We start from the raw sequence: 21,693 nt of genomic DNA, 5'->3' as shown, positions 1-21,693 counted from the left end.
AGAAGACAACTGACCCAAAACGTCAGCGAATAGGGGTTTGGGTTTTTTTGAGCGACGCTCCAGTCCCCACTCCACACCAGTTGGAGGCGGTAATGCACCATTCAGTTGTTTGCCAACCGACAATAAAATTTAGAGGAAGCAGCAGCAGCAGCAGCAGCGAACAGGTAAGATGAACGCGCCTCCCGCTTTCGAGTCGTTCCTGCTGTTCGAAGGGGAGAAAAAGATCAGCATCAGCAAGGACACCAAAGTCCCGAACGCCTGCCTGTTCACCCTGAACAAGGAGGACCACACGCTGGGCAACATCATCCGAGCGTAAGGCCCTGAGACACGGCCGCAAAGGCATCACACCGCTACATCCAGGCTAACAACAGGCTAACTAACAACAGCCCGCTAAAGTCATCCGAGCGTAAGGGTCCCAGACCCGGCTTCACAGCTGGCTAAGTTGAGGCTAACAGCCAGACAAACGCTAAGCAGCGGCTCAGAGACAGATGCTAGCACGCAGCCTGCAGGTGGTTCCGTCTTACAGGTAGCTAGGAGGTTTTTTCAGAAAACCAGAACATAGTCTTGTAATATTTGATCTCTGCTTGCTTTTTGTTTTTTAATAAACCATGACATGCTGCTGATGGGAAACAGGTCTTAGTGTAAGCCACCATAGGCGGCTGTCCCAGTGCCTGATCATAAAGTCAGCAAAGTTAATGAACTGATCCTCAAATATTCTTCCTGTGAGCTGCACACACATCATTCACACTAATCTGCTCATCCTTACAGTCTGTCCACCAATCAAATGACTTTCTGTGTGTGTGTGTGTGTGTGTGTGTGTGTGTGTGTGTGTGTGTGTGTGGTCAGTCAGCTGCTGAAGGACCCTCAGGTTCTGTTTGCTGGTTATAAAGTTCCTCATCCTCTGGAGCACAAGATCGTCATCAGAGTGCAGACCACACCTGACTACAGCCCACAGGTAACACGCACACACCTGTGGGATATTCCAGGAAGTATGTTCATCAGACTCTGAGTTTCCTGTTCCAGAAGGGTGATTGGTTAGTTCATTCAGCTCTGAGCGTGTTCCCACTGGGTTATGTGCATACTATTACAGACGTCTCAGCTTCTACAGGATCAGGATGTATCAGGATAGTTTTGAAAGAATGACACATTTTAAATCAGGAATGCAGATCAGAGCAGAGCTGTGAGCGGATCCAGATGGGATCAGCTGGGACATGACCAAGCAGACCTGGATCTGGGATTTATCCGATCTGAATCCCTGATCAAAAATCTGTTTGGATCCGTCCTGCTGTGCAAGTGGACTTGGTTTGCTGATCCGTCACGGAGCCCATGTTCTGGCTGATCTGGTTCTGGGTCGACCTGCCGAGGCTGACTCAGGTGATTTTCAGTGGAAAATCTGCCGAGGCTCATTTTGACTTTAAATGACCGAACCTCAATCTGATTACATTTCAATGTGAAATGTAATCAGATTACAATCAGACTGTCTGCAGTGACTTTAAACACATTTAGTTCAGCTTTAGTTTTAAAGCCATCTCAGCCTGAACTTCACTCGAATAAGATCCATTTATCCATCAGAGTGATTGATTATAATAAGTGTTACCATGGTAACTGCCTTTCTGGAACAGCAAACCCGAGTTTCCCTCATAAACTAAACTTGCTTCTTGGAACACACTTCTGATTACAGCTCTTAGTTACAGGAAGTGAAATTAAATGACAGGAAATGATGTCGTTCCTGACAGGAAGCGTTCACGAACGCTATCACTGACCTGATCAGCGAGCTGTCACTGCTGGAGGAACGCTTCAGAGTCGCCATCAAAGACAAACAGGAAGGCATAGAGTGACCCCGCCCCATCATGATGTCACTTCCAGTTACCTGTCCTCTGTTTGTCTTCTGTTTCTTTTAAATAAAGCCTGTGATGCCATATCCTGATGAGTGTGTGTGACATACCTGTAGCTCAGGCGGTGGCTGCTTGCAGCTGATTGAAGTTTAAAGTGCTGGTCAACATTTTCCTGTGTTTGCTTTAACAGATCATTAGACAGAACTGTTTGCAAACAATAACAGAAAGAAGAAATACTCTGATCATTGTCACCCTTCCAAAAACAGCTTTTCCTTCATCTACAGCACAAACCTGCTGTGCAGTGACCTGATTAGCTCAAAGCTCCAGTTCAGTTTTTTTCATATATAAGTATATTTACTTAGGAAAATGAAGACAGGTTAATTGTATTTCGGTAAGTGCAAGTACTGTGTTGTTTTCTTTTTTCAATGAAAATATTTGCAAAAAAAAAGCTCCGGTTCATACTGAGTTTACCAGTTTATAATTTATATTTGCGTTCGAGTTATGAAAATGATTAATTAAATATGTTTTCATAGAAGAAGTCCAACTCTTCCCACTCAGGTTTTATTTATTTACTTTTTAGGTCAATTGTGTTTATACTTTATGTCAAAATGAAAAAAATAACTATAAAGTGAAACATGAGGTTGTGCTGAAAAGAATGATAGCAAGGCAAGGAAAAACAGTCAAGGTGAAATCAAAGCAGTCAAAGACGGGCAGTTATTCATGCGACGCAGAGGGTGAAGAATATAATCCACCCACTGTTATCATCTTCAATGCCCTGTACCAACACAGAGCAGCTACCTGAACGCTGCTCCAACAAAGGTCGATCTTCTTGTTAATAACTTTACCTCCTCACTACGTACGACTCTGGATACTGTCGCTCCTGTGAAAACTAAGGTCTCAAATCAGAAGTACCTGACTCCGTGGTTTAATTCTCAAACACGTAGCCTAAAGCAGATGACTCGTAAGCTGGAGAGGAAATGGCGTGTCACAAATTTAGAAGATTCAGTTTTGTTTATGTAGCACCAAATCACAACAGTCGCCTCAAGGCGATATTGTAGAGACCCTGCAGAGAAAAACCCTACAATCATATGACCCCCTACGAGCAGCACTTTGGCAACAGTGGGAAGGAAAAACTCCCTTTTAACAGGAAGAAACCTCCAGCAGAACCAGGCTCAGGGAGGGGCGGGGCCATCTGCTGCGAGAGAAGGAAGACAGGATAAAGACATGCTGTGGAAGAGAGACAGAGGTTAATAATAACTATTAAATGCAAAGTGTCTGTTAGCATTTTAGCTCCTGAAATGTTCTCAGGTGTTCTCAGGTTAGTTCGAGGAGGGTTTTTGGCTCACTGGTGCAGTTATGGTGCAGTCGTTGTGTGGAAACTTTCAGACCTGAATGAGAGTCCGGATTTGTTCTTGAGGTTCCTTAGTAAGTCCAACTGATTGAGAGGAGGGATCAACCTGCAGACACAAATTTCACGAATAACAAGTGTGATTCAGCAGAGTGTGATTCAGGTCTATTAACACATAGTGAGTGAAGAAGAAACACCCAGTGCACCATGGGAATCCCCCAGCAGTCTACACCTATTGCAGCATAATTAAGGGAGGATTCAGGGTCACCTGATCCAGACATAACTACTTTAGCAAAAAATAAACCGTTTCTCTGCGGATGATCAGTTTTCCACTTCCTGTTCCTTCTGGTCAGTTCAGATCTGCTACAGTACACTCGTATGTCTGTGTGACTAAACCGAGTCTTTACAGAACAGTGTGTCTGGGTCACTTCTTTCTCCAGTCTCTATATATTTTTTGTGTTTTTAATTGTTGCTAGCATTTTTCCCAGTTGTGCATCCCAGAGTTCTAGTTTAGTGTTAGTTTTTCCATTTTAAGATGTTCTTGATGATCTCAAAGTATTGATCATTTGTTTGTGGCTCCACCTTTTCCAAGAGATTTTAAAAAAAGTATGGCATAATTTCTAGTGAAATTATTCTAAATCTTCTTTACAAACCCACACAGGACGCACATTATTGCCTGATGAAAAAAATCACAGGGACAACATTTTACTCCAAAATCCAAAACAGGAACAATTTCAACAAAGTCTGGCTGTAATAAAACTGACCCTGTTGCTCCACAATTTGACAAAAGTTCTGTTTTTAAGCCGCATTGAAAATGTCATAGAGCCCATCACATTTCATTCACTATATTTTTCCACTGTGATATTGTGGGAGGCCCAGGAGGGAGCCAGCCTTTTTGGCTGCTTCTCTCAGAAATGTAAAAAGATATTTATTTGCTAGGCCCTGCAAATTATCAGAAGTTCATAATAATATGGTGGAAAATTGGAAAGATATGTTATTTACTTAAAATATAGTGATTAAAGATTTGTGGAACTCAAGCCAAAAGGGTTTAATCTTCAGGCAGTCCCCAAATCTTTGCCAATGCTCCACATAACCTCTGACAGCTGAGCGTACCTGTGTCCAGGTGGACCATTTGCTGTGGTGTTATGAAAAACTGCATCAGACATTTCCAGCTAAAGTCCTCCCATATATTGGAATTCGTACATTTCCACGAGGGCTTACATCCAACCAGTCTTCATATTGGAATGTTTCCCTCATTTCTTTAACATAGCGCGTAGAGTGAGGCTTCCTGGTCAACAACTCTTTGTGAAATGTACCCATAACTAAGTTGTTCCCATTAGCCTTCAGATAACGATCAGTATTCGATCATCTAGATCAGTTTTGGTGACAATGTTCTGCTGCAAGTAGTTCCTTAATTGCAGCTATCTAAACTAGTCTGAAGTTTTAAGCTGATAATGATGATAAAGTCCCCTTAAAGGATCAGTCTTGACAAGATGACAACGTCTTTTACTCTTTTGTTTTGTGTGAGTGAAGAAAAGGTCTTCACACTGTGTTTAAATGTGCCATCTAGGAGGTCAGGCCTAAACCCAGGGTCAAATGTGCACCATTGAAGTATCTGAATTTTACCATCTAACTTTCCTCTTTTGCTTTGTCGCATATTTTCAACTGAGTTTTGACCCGGGGGTTTTGGATCATGTTTACATGCATAGCCAAATATGTACGAGCCAGAACTGCTTGGGTTGGTGGGTCTTTCAGTGTTGAGTGTCGTTCCATCTGGCAGGACAACACGTATAAACAAGAGGCTTGATTTGAGCCGCATAAAAATACGCTTTAAGGTTTGGTAAGTCAGGGAGCGCACCAATCACAGCGACAGCTTATGCAAAGTTCACTCCCACCGCAATGATGGCTGGAAGTGGGGTCGGAGGTCACCTTGGTTACGCTTACCTCTCTTTTCTTTATAAAGTTGTAATGGTTTATATCTATGAAGCGCCTTGAGGCGACTTTTGTTGTGATTTGGCGCTATATAAATAAAACTGAATTGAATTGAATTGAGCCCCAGGTCTTCTACTTTGCCAAATAAATCTGGAAATGATTTTATCAATTGCTGAAAATCCTTCTGGGTGGTTTCCACTGGGAGCGCCTGGAACAAATAGAGATACCACAGAAGCAAGTTCATGTTCACACAATGTGGCTCAAACTGAGGAAGGAAACTGAACTCCACCTTCTTTTATCTTCTTTAATCTTATTGAGTAAGGGAGCACATTTAGCTTCTGCCAATCGAGAGATGTCTTTTGGCAAATAAATACCCAAACATTTCACTGAATGCTGATCCATTAAGTTGTTTCAGAGGTTTGTAGTTCAATGTTAAGTTGTATCTTATGCACTTTGTAACCAGAGGAAAATGTTTTATTAGGCTCACATGTATATTTTTATGTACTAAGACATCATCCGCACTCAAAGCCACTTTGTGTTCTTCTCCATTTATATGAATACCTTTAATACTTTCTCTGTATATAGAGAAGCAGAGCAGCGATGGGGGGCAGCCTTGCTTCGAACCGCGCTGCAGTGTGATGGATAGACAGATGTCCAGTCATTTTAATCCTGGAAGATGGATATTATAGAGTACGAATCAGCTGAATACAATTATGAGGTGTCCCAATTTGTTCCAGAACTTTCTATAAGAAAGCCCAGCTGACTGTATCCACACTCACCAGTAAAGCCTCTAGTTTGGTTTGTTGAATATAATGTAAGATATGTGACGAGCATTTAATGTTGTCATGAGCTTGTCTCTGCAAAACAAAGTGTATATTGTGTATAAGATGTGGGAGCATTTGTTTCGCTTGGGAAGAAACAATTTGTGATCAACGTTCGACACAGAAATCGGCCCATATGATCCACAATAGCTCGCCTTTTCTGTCTTTAGCGATGATTGAAAGGACCATTTCATTCCACGAAGGTGGCATTTTTGATTTGCACTACAGGCCTTTAGTGGGCATGGTAATAATTCATTCCAGAATACTCTGCACCGTTCTGAAGGAAAGCCTCCAGGTGTCTTTCTAGCTTTCAGCCTGGAGATGGCGCCATTTAGTTCTCTCTCTGTGATCTCAGCTATCAAAATGTTATGTTGTTCAGCTGGAGCAGGGAAGTCAGGCGCTGCAGGGGGGCGCACCTGAGCGGCATCGACAATCCTGGCTCGCCGGCTGAACTGGGTCCTGTAGTGTTGTTAGTGTGTGTGGCTGCGAGCTGCAAAGCTGCAGCCGTTTGTGCGTAGATGCTGAAAAGCGTGGAAACGTGGTCGGGTCTGTCGTGCATCTATTACAAATGCCTTTTGTGATTCCTCTTCTTTATGCAGTATCTGGGTCCTTAATGTTGTATCTTGTATTATCCAGAGACAATAGTCAATGCTTCATACGTCTACTTAGGTAATACTTAGGTCCCTTCACCTCCGGTGTCCACTGTCTGGTTCGGGAGTCACCACCACAACAGGTACCAAGTACCTCGCAGCTCCTTGCAGCAGCTTCAGCAGGTTCATTAGGACTCAATGTCCTCAGTGTCCCTCAGAATGCTGTCAAAGGTCTGATGGAGGTGTGAGCTGAAGATCTCGCAGACCGAGGCCTCTGCCAGGTGTTCCCAGCACACCCTCACCATACGTTTAGCTGCGTCTATCCAGTTTCCTCCCCCACCACCTGCACTCGAAAAACTAAAACTGACATTTACTTAAAATTTTTGAGGCAACACTTTTACACTTAAAAATATTGAGTAGATTGGAAACCAGTCAAATCTGGTCAATATACTTGATCAATTGAATAGCTAAAGCTTAAACATATTAAGTTGAAATGAATAATTGTAGTTTTACACAAACATGAAAAAATTTAGTAAATAACACTGACATGCTTGGTCAGTGTAAATGAAATATAGACGGTCAGTTAATCCAAAATTTTGTTCCATTTACTTCATATTGTAAACTGAACGTAATCAAAATTGTATTTAATATTAAATATGGTAAATGGCCTATATTTGTATAGTGCTTTACTCGTCCCTAAGGACCCCAAAGCGCTTTACACACCCAGTCATTCACACACTGCTGGCAGCTACATTGTAGCCACAGCCACCCTGGGGCGCACTGACAGAGGCGAGGCTGCCGGACACTCAATTCAATTCAATTTTATTTATATAGCGCCAAATCACAACAAAAGTCACCTCAAGGTGCTTCATAGGTACAGAGAAAAACCCAACAATCATATGACCCCCTATGAGCAAGCACTTTGGCAACAGTGGGAAGGAAAAACTCCCTTTTAACAGGAAGAAACCTCCAGCAGAACCAGGCTCAGGGAGGGGCGGGGCCATCTGCTGTGATTGGTTGGGGTGAGAGAAGGAAGACAGGATAAAGACATGCTGTGGAAGAGAGACAGAGGTTAATAACAGATATGATTCAATGTAGAGAGGTCTGTTAACACATAGTGAGTGAGAAAGGTGACTGGAAAGGAAAAACTCAATGCATCATGGGAATCCCCGGCAGCCTACGCCTATTGCAGCATAACTAAGGGAGGATTCAGGGTCACCTGGTCCAGCCCTAACTATATGCTTTAGCAAAAAGGAAAGTTTGAAGCCTGATCTTGAAAGTAGAGATAGTGTCTGTCTCCTGAATCCAAACTGGAAGCTGGTTCCACAGAAGAGGGGCCTGAAAACTGAAGGCTCTGCCTCCCATTCTACTTTTAAATACTCTAGGAACAACAAGTAGGCCTGCAGAGCGAGAGCGAAGTGCTCTAATAAGGTGATATGGTACTACAAGGTCATTAAGATAAGATGGGGCCTGATTATTTAAGACCTTGTATGTGAGGAGCAGGATTTTGAATTCTGGATTTAACAGGAAGCCACTACAGGAGAAATCTGCTCTCTCTTTCTAGTCCCTGTCTGGACTTTTGCTGCAGCATTTTGGATTAGCTGAAGGCTTTTCAGGGAGTTTTTAGGACTTCCTGATAATAATGAATTACAGTCGTCCAGCCTGGAAGGAATAAATGCATGAACTAGTTTTTCAGCGTCACTCTGAGACAGGATATTTCTAACTTTAGAGATGTTGCACAAATGGAAGAAAGCAGTCTTACATATTTGTTTAATATGTGCGTTGAAGGACATGTCCTGGTCAAAAATGACTCCAAGGTTCCTCACAGCGTTACTGGAGGCCAAGGTAATGCCATCCAGAGTAAGAATCTGGTTAGATACCATATTTCTAAGCTTTTCAGGGCCGAGTACAATAACCTCAGTTTGATCTGAATTAAGAAGCAGAAAGTTAGCGGCCATCCAGGTCTTTATGTCTTTAAGACATTCCTGCAGTTTAACTCATTGGTGTGTGTTATCTGGCTTCATGGACAGATAGAGCTGGGTGTCATCTGCATAGCAGTGTAAATGTATGCTATGTCTTCTAATGATGCTGCCTAAGGGAAGCATGTATAATGTAAACAGAATTGGTCCTAGCACTGAACCCTGTGGAACTCCATAATTAACCTCAGTGTGTGAAGAGGACTCTCCATTTACATGCACAAACTGGAGTCTATTAGATAGATATGATACAAACCACTGCAGCACAGTACCTGTAATACCTACAGCATGTTCTAATCGCTCTAATAGGATATTATGGTCGACAGTATCGAACGCTGCACTGAGGTCTAGCAGGACAAGCACAGAGATGAGTCCACTGTCAGAGGCCATAAGAAGATCATTTGTAACCTTCACTAAAGCTGTTTCTGTGCTGTGATGAGCTCTGAAACCTGACTGAAACTCTTCAAATAAGCCTCTGCAGATGATCTGTTAGCTGTTTGACAACTACTCTTTCAAGGATGTTTGATATAAAGGAAGGTTGGAGATTGGCCTATAATTAGCTAAGACTGCTGGGTCTAGAGATGCTTTTTGAGTAAAGGTTTAACTACAGCCAGCTTGAAGGCCTGTGGTACATAGCCGATTATTAGAGATAGGTTGATCATATTTAAGATCGAAGCATTAATTAATGGCAGGACTTCTTTGAGCAGTTTTGTAGGAATGGGGTCTAAAAGACACGTTGATGGTTTGGAGGAAGTAATTATTGAAGTTAACTCAGAAAGATCAATTGGAGAAAAAGAGTCTAACTTAACATCAATGGTACTAAGAGTAGCTGTAGATAATGTTACATCTGTGGGATGATTACTGGTAATTTTTTCTCTAATGCTAAAATTATTAACAAGATGATCGACCTCTGTTGGAGTAGTGTTCAGATAGCTGCTCTGCTCTGTGTTGGTACAGGGCATTGAAGATTATAACAGTGGGTGGATTATATTCTTAAACTCAGTTACAGCGCATTCAGAAAGACATCTACTGTGATAAAGTCTACTCGCCACCGGGCCCTCTGACCACCACCAGTAGGCAATCAGTAGACGACCGAGACTGTTGAAGCCGGGGCTCGAACCAGCAACCTTCCGATTGCAAAACGAACTGCCAACTCTTGAGCCACGATCGCCCCCTGACATTCAAATATGAATGTTATTGTATTTCACTGGTAGTCTAAGTCTAAAAAACCAAACAAACTAATATGTAATTGTGTGTTTCATAATACATGTATGAAAAATGACCACATGTTAACATTTTTCCAAATGAAAATTTAAGTTTTATAAACATGGCAATAAAGAAGCACTAAAAAGACAAGAGCCTCTCCCCTTTTAGCTCAAAGCCTCACATACTTGAAGGATGAATGTCAAACCAGGAGAGCAAACACAAACGCTCAGAGTATTTAAAAAACCAAATGAACAAAACAATGAAAAAGGCTCATGGTACTCAATTACTCTACGTTATCGTGTTTTACTTACACTTTTCAGTTGTAGTTGCTGACAATACATAATATTGATTTTAATAATTAATGATTTTAGTACAAGATGCTGATGAGTATAGATACCTGTTTCTCAAATGTTTTGATTCAATTTTAAACAAAAATATTAAGCACATGCAAAGAAGGTATTCTGTGAACCACATACTGAATTTATTGTCTGAGATAAATGTAAATAAATACCTTAATTCAACACAAACACATACGTTAACATTTTTAGACATTATTTCAACTTATCAAACTCAAATAATTACTAAAAGGATATTCATAGATTGTACCAGGCTCATCTAACTTATATTTATAGTGATATTTACTAAGCCTCTGAATTAGTTTTTAGAGTTTGATCAAGTTCACCACCGGGTGGAGATCAGTTAACAGCTCAGCCCTTTCTTTACCTGAGTATCAGGAGCATATGGCCATAGAGCTGATATGATTGCAAAGTCGATTATTGATCATCATCATCCTCCTGTCTTGCATTCTTTAAATCTTTGCCTCTGTCCAGTGTTCAGAAAAAAATAGTCCGCTCTTGGGTGTATTTTATGTGTTATCAAGTAAACCAGCTCTATAGCTGCTTGGTGAGGTGTTGTTGCTCTCCCAGGAGTATATATGTATTTACCAGGGTCCCTTTAACCAGTACATAGCTTCCTGCCTTGTCTTTAATTTGTTTTTCTAAAGCAGATTTTTATTGACTTTGAAAATAATTTTGAGACTTCTCTTTTCCATTCTCGTTTAGAAGAACTTCTGTTTATGGTCAGACAGCCAAAGCTCTTTGTTGATCTTTAGCAGGCTGGTGTGTTTTTCTCAGCTATACTTCAAAGCTCACTGCCTCGTTGCCTGGACCCCTCGTAAGTTAGCTGTTTTACAACCAACTCTGTCAATGGAAAATTGTACTTAGTAGTCAGTAATCTTTCAGTGATATAAGTTTGCATTTGGTAGAATACTGCATGTAATCACTTGTGTGTAGAAGTATATAGTTGGTGGCATATTGAAAGAATGTCTCATCCTAGGAGGTCTGTAACATTCTAGGGTGTTCACCCCCACGTCCTGGGAGCATGAGAGAGGTCGTACTTTGTTTTATTGTTTTAACGTAGCTATGTCTGTTTTAGTTTAAGTGCCTTCTTTACATATAGATGAACTGCTGGACTTCCTCACCATGTTATCTAGGGTGAGGGGGAGACTACCCTCTTCCTGACCAAGGATGTTTCCTTTTGTGCTTTTATGTTATATGACCCTTTGATCAGCAGAACACACACACACACACACACCCACTGAAGTATAAATAAAGACCGGGGCAGTCCTCAGTGCGAGTCTCAGTCTGGAGGCTGCCCTTGCTAGCAAGAAGTTCTGTGTGTTTCTCTTCTCTGAGTCTTTACTGAAGAAGTGTTTTAGAATATATTCCTTAACAAACTCTGTCAAGAGTTTTGAGTTCAAAAGAAGGTTGGAGACGGGCCTATCATTGGCTAAGACCGCTGGGTCAAGTGACAGTGTTTTAAGTACTTTTGGATGTACCAAATGTGTAAACATCAGTCAGAGCAGGAAGTCCAAACAGGACTCGACTGCAGCTCTCACACTTTCATTTTCACTTCTCGAAAATGACGTTGAATTTCTGGTCTTTCAGGTGTTGCTCCTGCTTTACCTGCAGCTGTTTGTCTGGTTTTGTTGGCTCTCCATTTACAGGAATCAGACGGTTTACACTCAGTGACTTTGTGCAGCAGGTGGGAGGAGTGACTAACAACGTGTGGGTAAAAAAACCAAAAACACCAGGTAATGATGGCCTCAGGTGATCAGTAGAAACTCAGCTGGGTTTCCTGGGAGCTTCCTGAGACCACTGGAGGAGGTCGTAGATGTTTCCTCTGGTTTAAACTGAAGATATTAGAAATGAATTCTTTAAACCTCTGAGTTTTTTGTCCTTCCAGCCTGTTTCATCTTTAGTTTGATAATGCACAGACTTCTCTATGTTTGTGGGAAACCATCAGAGTACTGATGGGGTACACAACTACACCCTCTCCAACACCACAGTCGTCTGGGAGGGGCCCTTTATACTTTCAGCTTCATGTGATGAAGGTTTCCTTCATTCCACCAAAACATTTCTAGGACCACGATCCTGTTCCAGGAAGCAGCTGAGGTCAGGGAAAGTTAACAGGTCTCTTTTAAATCAGACAATGACTCTCAATGGGGCTGCATGTATAAATAAAGGTTAAAAACAAAAACAAACCCCACTCTGAGGGGGTACCATAAATCAGACAGCTCATTCTTATGTATTCTCTTCCTACCGACTTTTCTTCTTCCAGAGGATACCTCCATCTGCTTCCTGCTCTCGCTCCACATCAGAGTATCGTCTGCAAACTTCCTTCTGCTCCTCACTGATCATCACAGCTGGCAAAACTACACACACTCTGTACTACAGTAGAAATGCAGATACTACTGTGAAAAACACCCCAGTAAAAGTTAAAGTACCAGCTCTAAAATGTGCTCAAAGTAAGAAAGTGAAATTAGCTCGTTTCTATTTCTGTGCACAGCTGAGTCTGTGCATCAGTAGATGGAATACAAATGTTAGTCTCTTTTTTAAGTTGTAATTATACTAAGCTTGAATCAGAAGGAAAATAAAAACGTCTCTATTTCCTGTTGCCTCCATTGTAGAGCGTGACTTTGCCTCTAAACAGAACAGTGTGCAGTCACATCACCATCAGCTGCAATGTCTCAGTGTGGGGAACGACTCACAGTCATGTCTACTGTGCAGGCTGTCATCAGCTGACCTGCTGCTCTCTGTGGATGTGCACACCTGGATTCATCCAGATGTTTCCTGAGCCGTCCTGGCTGAGTCCATCCTCCACACTGACAGCACGCTGTTTATGCTGTCTTTACTATAAAGTTGGTATGAAGGTGAAATTCAGTGAATGAGTCTCTGCTACACTAACTGTGAGCATGAACCCACAGCCGCTGTGCAGCAGTCACACACTGTTCTTTAAACCCATCACAGGGCAGCAAACCCACCCGTTCATCCTGCACAGCTGATGACAGGGCGCTCTCTGCACCGGGGCTGTGATCGACCGTGGCTGCTGGGTCCTCTCAGCCTGGCTGGGGGGCTCCTTGGCCTCCCTCCTGCTGTGTGCCCAGCCTGGAGGCTGCGGTCTGTGACCGGCTCCCGGTGCAGACGGCTCCCTGTTATAGTGTTTCCTCACTTGGCTCATGCGAACCCAGCCCAATTTTTACTCTTTAAGTGTGTGCGTGTGTGTGTGTGTGTGTGTGTGGGGGGGGGGGGGGGGGGGGGGATATGTGTGTATTCACATCATTTATGTTAATGAGAGTGCGGGGAGTGAGTTGGAGGGTGGGGTGGGCTGCTTTTAACTATGTAAAGCACTTTGTGCTACATTTCTTGTATGAAAAGTGCTTTATAAATAAAGATTGATTGATTGATTAACCTGCAGCCTTCAGATAACACAGTGAGTCTGCCTCAGTGTGTTTAGCAGCAGCTTTATGAACAAACATCATGTGTCACGTACAGATTTAGAAACATGAGGACTTCCATGTGAGCTTTAAATGAGCATCCTACTTTTAAATCTAAGCTCTCTTCTTCCTCTCCTGTCCTTCTTTCTTATCTTCCTCCATGTCTGAGTGAACGTAGCTCTTTGTCTTTTCTCTGCAGTAACAAAGTATTTGTACTTTGTGCATGTTGCAGTTCTGGACGTACTGGAGCCTCTCCAGGGCTTCGGTGTAAATCCCAAACAGGACTCACTGCAGTAATCCAGGTGGCGGGAACAGTAACAAAGTATTTGTACTTAGTTACTTCTCACCTCTCCTAAACATCACCTCTCTCACTTTACCTGCCCCTGACCTCTGCCACAAGTTTCTGGACTTGTTCCTAGAAAAAAAACATCACCCCCACCCTCACAAATCTCCGTTGGGTCCTGGTTAAGTCACGCCTCCCTTCTTTCAGTGCCCCGCCCTCAGGACCTGTCTCAGATGTTGCGGCCTCAGCCAGGTGTGCGTTCTGTCCCTCACACCAGCCGCTACACCTCTGAGGACAGAACCCCACCCTCTGGAAGTCTCTCCCATACGAGCATCACACCGCCCATCACTGGAGTCCTTCAAAACTACCTCTTCAACCTGCACCTTTTTCCTGTTGTTGTTCTTTCTGACTCTATAAAGCGTCCTGGGGTAAGTTATTATTACTAAGTAAGTTATTATTACTATTATATTATTATTAATATATGGAAAGCAACTCTTTCCATATCTTCATACCATTTGATCTTAACCAGTGAAACTGCCAAATATTTAACTGTTATTCTACGTGATGAAGAAAAGCTGCTGTGACAGAGAAACATCTGTCAGCACGACTCTTTAAACTGCAAGGAGCTCGTTGACTGTCCAGCTTTTTTTTCTTGACTGAACCTGTGAAATTCCTGTTGTAGAAGGTGAAAATGTTTCTGTGTGTCGTGTGAATGCCGTACAGCATGAGGCCACACAGGCTGAGCTCAGACCTGATGAACTTCCTGTTACTTGAAACTGTTTTTAAACCGCTTAAACAGACGGATCACCTCAAAGACTCACAAACATTTTTTAATTTTTAAAAACAGTACAAATAAAAACAACTGGTCACATGATCGCCGTCCTGCACTCTGATACGGCCATCTCTTATTTAATCTGTGGTTACTACAGATGTACGGGGGTGCCAGGGGCATGAGGGTCAGGGGTCAGCATCTCTCTGAGCTTCCATGGCTCTCTGCATCTTCTCCACCATCCACTGAGGAACCGAGAACGGCTTCAGCTCGTCCATCCTGACGTCCGGACAGTCCCTGAATGCACCATGCAGACACACGCAGACACACACACACACACAGGTCAGATTTGTTACTGAATGATCGTGTCTGTTTGAAATCAGCGTGGCGCCTCTGATCAATATGTATCAGCTGATATCAGTCAGAGTGGTGTGAGTGCCAAATAACAACAACAGTCGCCATTAAGCTGTTTTATATCATAAGGTAGACCCTACAATAACACAGAGATAGCCCCAATAATCAGTTGACCCCCCAATGAGCGAGTGTTTTGGTGACAGAGGGAAGGAAAAACTCCCTTTTAACAGGAAGAAACCTCCGGCAGAACCAGGCTAAGGGAGGGGCGGGGCCATCTGCTGTGATTGGTTGGGGTGAGAGAAGGAAGACAGGATAAAGACACGCTGTGGCAGTAGGGCGGGGCCATATCATACCGTTCACAGTATAATGTTGGGCAACGATAAGAAAATGAAACATGGCGATAGAATATGGGTAAAACGCGCATGCGCAGTGCCTTTGTTTTCATACGCACATGGTGGAAAAATCATGGCGGCGACGGAGAATAAGAAGGGCGAAAGTGGATCGTTGAATGAAACGATGAACCAGAACTGGTTTGTAAAAACGCTGCAGCTTCACTGGTGTGGAACTGGTTTAGCTTTCGACTCTCAGACACACAACAAAGCACTATTTTTGGTAGCGCATGCTAGCGGGCCGCCGTTATTACCGTGTTGTTTGGAAAATACGGCGCACTTAAAATCAATCCATTTTTCTGAAAGTCGACAGAGCCCCTTATAATCCCGTGTGCCTTATGTATGAACTCTGGTTGTGTTTACTGACCTGGAAACGATTTTATGTGCACGGCGCTCGAAAATCTGTCAGATGTTTCAGTACGACTTTGCTGAGCTACGAAGCCGCACCGCTTGATGGATTGTCGGAGCGTTACGGCTATCGTAGGCGGGGCCTCGCGGAGTGATACGTACTGTGCTTCAGCATAATGTTACCGTACTGTGTGTGTTTAACCTCTTTTAAAGTGTTGTGGATGTTATACATGGTTATGCTGAGGATGTGCGATGGGCGATTGTGGCTCAAGAGTTGGGAGTTCGCCTTGTAATCGGAAGGTTGCCGGTTCGAGCCCCGGCTCTGACAGTCTGACACTTCACCCGTTGCCTACTGGTGGTGGTCAGAGGGCCCGGTGGCGCCAGTGTCCGGCAGCCTCGCCTCTGTCAGTGCGCCCCAGGGCGGCTGTGGCTACAATGTAGCTGCCATCATGAATGGGTGGATGACTGGATGTGTAAAGCGCTATATAAATACAGGCCATTTACCATTTACAGGCCATGTGTCGGCCAGTTTCCACTGAAATGCCTTTTGGTTAAACTGTCAGCGAGGAATTTGCATTTGCACTGTTAACTGTTTATATAACTTTAATGCAGATAAAAAACAGCTGCTTGTTGAAGTGGAAATACATTGATGTTGTTTTGCACTAATAAAGTTGAGGAGTTGTAAAGTATTTTGTCTCGCGTCAGTTATATCGTCAGTTATATCGTTATCGCAAATTTTCAAACGTATATCGTGATAAATATTTTTGGCCATATCGCCCTGCTCTATGTGGAAGATTAATAACAAGTATGATTCAGTGCAGAGAGGTCTGTTAACACATAGTGAGTGAAGAAGAAACACTATCGCAGCATAACTAAGGGAGGATTCAGGGTCACCTGATCCAGCCCTAACTGAACTTTCAAGTGAGCAACTAAAGCATCTACCAATTAAAGACTTACCAAGGCAACCAGACCCTGACACACCTGTCCCTGACCTGCAGAAATCAGGAGTCTCGTGTTGGTTTGTGCAACGTTTCCCTCGTTGCCGGGTTTTAAATACGGTGTTTTTGATTTGTGTGAAGGACATGCCCCCCTGACTCTTCAAGTGATGGCACCAACTAGCCAATCAGTGACATGCAGTCTGTTGATGTCACATTTTCTCATCGCACGTACTTAAAATAAGAAAAAAAAAGCCCCTGGTACCAACTACTACCACCTAATAGAAAACCCCAAAACGGGGCCGTGACAGAACAAGCCGGAAAGGGCTGAAAGTCGTCATCAGGTCTCCTTCACATCTTTACTTCACCATTGAGCAAAGTTCTTGAGAGCAGGAGGTGACGCACTTACCGGTACTCATCGCTGCGGGACAGATCCTGGATGTCCTCCTCTATCAGCAGGTAGGCCTGAGCAAGACACAGGAAGTGGGTTAGCATATAACCCTAACTATATGCTTTAGCAAAAAGGAAAGTTTGAAGCCTAATCTTGAAAGTAGAGATAGTGTCTGTCTCCTGAATCCAAACTGGAAGCTGGTTCCACAGAAGAGGGGCCTGAAAACTGAAGGCTCTGCCTCCCATTCTACTTTTAAATACTCTAGGAACAACAAGTAGGCCTGCAGAGCGAGAGCGAAGTGCTCTAATAGGGTGATATGGTACTACAAGGTCATTAAGATAAGATGGGGCCTGATTATTTCAGACCTTGTATGTGAGGAGCAGGATTTTGAATTCTGGATTTAACAGGAAGCCAAAACAGGAGAAATCTGCTCTCTCTTTCTAGTCCCTGTCAGGACTCTTGCTGCAGCATTTTGGATCAGCTGAAGGCTTTTCAGGGAGTTTTTAGGACTTCCTGATAATAATGAATTACAGTCGTCCAGCCTGGAAGTAATAAATGCATGAACTAGTTTTTCAGCGTCACTCTGAGACAGGATATTTCTAACTTTAGAGATTTGCGAGCCACAGTCGACGCGTTTCATAGTTTCTCACCATCTTTCCTCCTGTCGCCCTCATGTGGTGTCTCTCTGCCAGCCACTGTTTATCCTTGGCATCAGCTGCGTACTGACACACACACACACACACACACACACACACACACAGGTGAGGCAGACTCAGCATGGCCTTCAGACCACAGACTGTATACCAAAGATGGATGCAGATGTCAGATTCCTGTTACGTCATGCAGCATTTTACCTTGAACAGGTCGGCGTGTTTGATGTAGATTCGTCCTCTGGTCCCACCCATTCCGAGCGCCCTGCAGTGACATCACAACATAAGATGTTTGTTATTTTAACGTCGTATCGCTGTTATGTGGAGGTTTACGTGTGATTTAAACGTTTAAGTGTTGTGTGAACGCCGTTTCCTGTTGGCGTTGCTGCTGCGGACTCACTTGTTGGCTCTTGACCCGAGCACGAACGTGCTGCTGTCGCTGAGTCTGGACGGATCCCACTGAAACACAGACAGCGTCACTGTGACATCATCACAGCGGCGACTTTACACCCCCGACATGAAGGCAACGCTGTAGAGCACAGCGCCCCCATCGGGTCACACTGGGTCACTGCCACCGTGTTATTGGGTCTGATGATGATGATGAAGACATTTATTTCAGTTGAGTTCACCTGTCAGTTCAAGTAACCACTCACCTTGGGCCCCTCCTTCTTGATGGGCTCAGATTTGGGCTTCACCCTGAGGACACAGATGGACATCGGTCAGGTGTGTTCATCTACCTGTGCACTGACGATGATGTCACCTATTAGATACTCACACAGAGAAGGTCAGAGGTCGATCAGATGAGGCCACGGGACCTGGACGCATCTTTCTCTAAGGACAGGAAGTGATCAGAGTCAGTGATCGCACTCGTGTGTGAGTGTGTGTGTGTTGGGGGGGTGGTTACCTTCTTGTGCAGCGGGCTTCCTCTCTGGCTGCAGTCGTCATCAGCAACTCGTTGCCTCTGCGGGAAACAAACAGGTGAGGCACGGGACTACCTTCCCAGGTAAGCTGCCTGCTCCTACACCTACCTTCATCATTGCCTCTGGTACCGCCCTCTTCACCTCAGCCTCCGGAAACAGCTGCTTGGCCTGGAGATGAAATCATAGGGAAACAGATCAGGCTTTACACTCAACACAGCTAATCTGGCTTCACAGGTACACCTGTCAGGTGAGTTCAGGTGGTCTCATGAGCATCAGAATGCCTCACGTGTTCGAGGACGTTCCTGCACGCCTCCTTGATCAGGTGATCGGTCTGAATGTCGTCTCCAACGTTCTCCTTCACATTCTCTGCTGCCTTCTCGAAGAACTGCAACACAAACACACTTGCTCGAACCCCTGCACAGGTCAAACCAAATAACTCCACCCCCTCCCCTTTTAGTGCGACTGCTAACCTTCTGATATTTACTGAACACGGCCATGATGTCTTGGTTGAAGCTGGGCTGGAGCACGGCACGCAGCAGGTCCATGGACACCTGAGGGTCCGTGTAGCTGCACAGACAGGTGAGGACAGATGAGCAGGTCTGTCTCTACGTCCTGCTCAAGGTGAAACCCTGACACACCTGGACTCCTGTCGTCTGAGTGTTGTTGATAAAGTTTTTTAAAAACAAACTGAATGGCCGCGTTTACGTTTCCCGTCCTGTGAGCTCAGAGGTCTGCGCTACGAAGCCTGGCTTATCCAGGTGGTTACCCCTGGTTTTCATCACCATGGTAACTAACACTGTGAACCTCACCTGCTCCAGAGCAGGTTAAGATCCGGATCAGAGATCAACAAGTACGACATCACTTCCTACTGATCAACGAGCGCTCCAGAAAATAGTGTCAGCATCCTTTGGAAGATGCCTCGGACGGCTGCGGTGACAGTGGGAGGGGTCTAAGGATTTTAACAACAATGTCTTTGTGTTTCCCTGACGACCATCAGTAACCAATGATAAATCACCTCAGCTTCAGTTCTTGATTGTTTTCTGTTGGCAGTTAACAGTTTTGGTCTTCGAGCATTAATATGTGATCCTGAAACAGCACACCTGTACTGCACCAGCTGACCCCAGGTCAGATTTGTATTACGCCATACACAGCAGCAAAAACTACCGCTGTCAGGAGCGCGGGACGTTTCCACTCGTTCTGTTATTCACGAGAGGCCGTACTTTAATAAACCAACCGAATGAAGCACAAACCCTGCGTTGCATTGTTTCCTCCATCGGGCTGTGGGACAGGAAGCTTTAATGTGCAGCCACCACCTTACAAACAGACAGCAGTGTGAGCGCGCTCAGTGACAAAACTATTAACTAGAAGCAAGATTTTTACTGTGTGCGACAAAAGACTGAACAACTGTCTCATTTGCATTTTACTGATATGGCGCTCATGGGGATCGTTTTCTGTGGAGGAACAGTGATGTGAGACATGAAATGCCAGTTTGCGATTGGTCACAATCACAAAAAACCCGCCTCTTTCATGTGAACGTGCAGGAGAAACCCTCTGTGAACTTAGGGCGGTGATAACCAGCTTCGTGTGACCTCCAATCCTGATCGCCAAACTCAGGGTACGTGGATCCAGCCAACAGAAACATATCCTGGATGCTGCACTCTCGTCATAGTACAGAGCCACAACCATCACAGAAAGTACGAGCCAATCAGATCCAACGGTCCACTTACCTGACCATCATGTGAGAGCGCCGTCCTCGTCTTTGGATCTGTCTGTGTTTGATCATCAAGTTCCACGGCTTCTACACACACACACACAGATGAGTGTAACTGTATGACGTGTGAACAGGTAAGAGCACACCAGGACATTTTCAACCCAACGTTATTTAGAAAACAGAGTGTACAGGTGTTCAGGTGAAGCGCACCTGTGTTTCCCGACAAACATTAACACATAGTAAAAGATTGCTGCCTATAGAGTAATGGATTACTTTCAACTGAGCAGGTGTTTGGCTTATCCTGACAACAGACACGTGACTCAAACCACCTGAGAGCCAACTCTGACAAAAACACACCAAAAAGCGGGGGCCGGGGCTCCGTCTATTTCCTGGAGTTACCCGGACCACCGTGTTTAGGTTTATTCCGTGACTGTGACGTCACCAGCTTTCATGAAAAAAATATTCACGGTGTCGTGTAACAGATGTTTGTGCGGTGGCTCGCGGCCTCACCGGGCTCTGCTCCGGGTGGTCCGGCTGCTCCGGCCCGTCCTGCTGCAGCCAGTCCCGGCCTCCGTCACTGCGGTGCGCCCCCATCTGTTCCGATCCGGGTCCAACCGGGCCAAAGACCGCGCTAACGGCAATCAGCGGCCGTAAAGGTGTTTACGGTTACTGCCCCGAGCTGACCGACGATCAACTGATACTCAGCAAACAATAATCGATACGTGGCTACCACTTTGCCTGTTTATTGTCTGTTTCGCGGAAACTTCGCTGCTGCTTCTTCCACTTCCGGCAAAACCGAATACAACCGCACTTCCTGTCACCGCTTCACAATAAAAGCACTGACTTCCGGAGGATTTGTGATCGTAAGGAGGTCACCTGTGCAGACAGGTGTAGAGGTGGGTTTAAAAAATCGATTTCCCCATTCAAATCGATTTGAGTTTGACTAATGTCATATCGGATAAACATCGTCACACGTTTTCTCTGACTTTCCTCCAAGACAAAATCAAACTTCCTGCACAGCTCTGTCTCTCAGTGTGCTCTGCTTCCCTTCAGCAGCATCAGGTAATGTTCACATGTTGATTCATGGTTTTCTTCAGTTTTTGATCTATGGCAGAATATTTTTAAGGTTATTTGTATTTGGGAGTCACGTGGGACCGCCGAAGAAGATGGCCGCACACTAGAGGCGCTCCTAAAGCCTGTTGATTAATGTTCTGAATCTGGAAACATACACTCCAGCTGTAGTCGTAAATTGGACGCCCTTTGTGGACTTTGAAGCTTTTCAAGGATTACCGTCTTTGGAAAATGGCAGGTAACAACAAAGCAAACTTTTTTAAGGGAGCTACCACGAGGAAGAAGCAAGCTAGCATTAGCCTCGCTCCGGAACCACCCGAAAGTGCATCTGCATCTGAGGCCGCCTCTCCAGTAGTTGAGGACGGTATAGGGAGCGAGAGCAAAAAAGA

The 21,693-nt window shown here is 44.3% G+C and overlaps 2 protein-coding genes across 3 annotated transcripts; one reads left to right on the top strand and one right to left on the bottom strand.

Annotated features, from left to right (window-relative positions):
* Positions 1-123: 123 nt before the first annotated feature.
* polr2j (RNA polymerase II subunit J) lies at positions 124-1,921 on the top strand. Its single transcript, XM_080892151.1, has 3 exons — positions 124-312; positions 847-955; positions 1,737-1,921. Exons 1-3 carry the CDS (start codon positions 170-172, stop codon positions 1,836-1,838), a joined length of 354 nt encoding a protein of 117 aa, XP_080748277.1. The 5' UTR covers positions 124-169; the 3' UTR covers positions 1,839-1,921.
* A 12,649-nt stretch (positions 1,922-14,570) lies between these two features.
* LOC308403265 (deoxynucleotidyltransferase terminal-interacting protein 1-like) lies at positions 14,571-21,032 on the bottom strand. 2 transcript variants are annotated; one of them, XM_080892552.1, is made up of 13 exons: positions 20,744-21,032; positions 20,250-20,317; positions 18,993-19,089; positions 18,809-18,907; positions 18,631-18,690; positions 18,507-18,563; positions 18,378-18,433; positions 18,256-18,298; positions 18,003-18,061; positions 17,807-17,867; positions 17,603-17,674; positions 16,971-17,026; positions 14,571-14,832 (listed from the first exon to the last, which is right to left on the bottom strand). In XM_080892552.1, the coding sequence occupies exons 1-13, from the start codon at positions 20,825-20,827 to the stop codon at positions 14,724-14,726; spliced, it is 921 nt and encodes a 306-aa protein (XP_080748678.1). In that variant the 5' UTR covers positions 20,828-21,032; the 3' UTR covers positions 14,571-14,723. The 2 variants fall into 2 exon arrangements, with proteins under 2 accessions (XP_080748678.1, XP_080748677.1); XM_080892551.1 differs by having other exon boundaries at positions 20,250-20,320; positions 20,744-21,030.
* Positions 21,033-21,693: the final 661 nt, after the last annotated feature.

This window comes from Rhamphochromis sp. 'chilingali', assembly GCF_963969265.1.
Source record: "Rhamphochromis sp. 'chilingali' genome assembly, chromosome: 9".
Classification (NCBI taxonomy): domain Eukaryota; kingdom Metazoa; phylum Chordata; class Actinopteri; order Cichliformes; family Cichlidae; genus Rhamphochromis; species Rhamphochromis sp. 'chilingali'.
This window is presented reverse-complemented; position numbering and strand designations above follow the sequence as displayed.

Bases quoted from the DNA above. Each gene is read 5' to 3' on its own strand.
- polr2j (XM_080892151.1), top strand. From the start codon at position 170: ATGAACGCGCCTCCCGCTTTCGAGTCGTTCCTGCTGTTCGAAGGGGAG. The intron at 313-846 runs GTAAGGCCCTGA...GTGTGTGGTCAG, and splicing joins CTGGGCAACATCATCCGAGC to TCAGCTGCTGAAGGACCCTC. The intron at 956-1,736 runs GTAACACGCACA...CGTTCCTGACAG, and splicing joins CACCTGACTACAGCCCACAG to GAAGCGTTCACGAACGCTAT.
- LOC308403265 (XM_080892551.1), bottom strand. From the start codon at position 20,827: ATGGGGGCGCACCGCAGTGACGGAGGCCGGGACTGGCTGCAGCAGGAC. The intron at 18,564-18,630 runs GTAGGTGTAGGA...TGTTTCCCGCAG, and splicing joins TACCAGAGGCAATGATGAAG to AGGCAACGAGTTGCTGATGA. The intron at 18,434-18,506 runs GTAACCACCCCC...TCCTGTCCTTAG, and splicing joins GAAGCCCGCTGCACAAGAAG to AGAAAGATGCGTCCAGGTCC.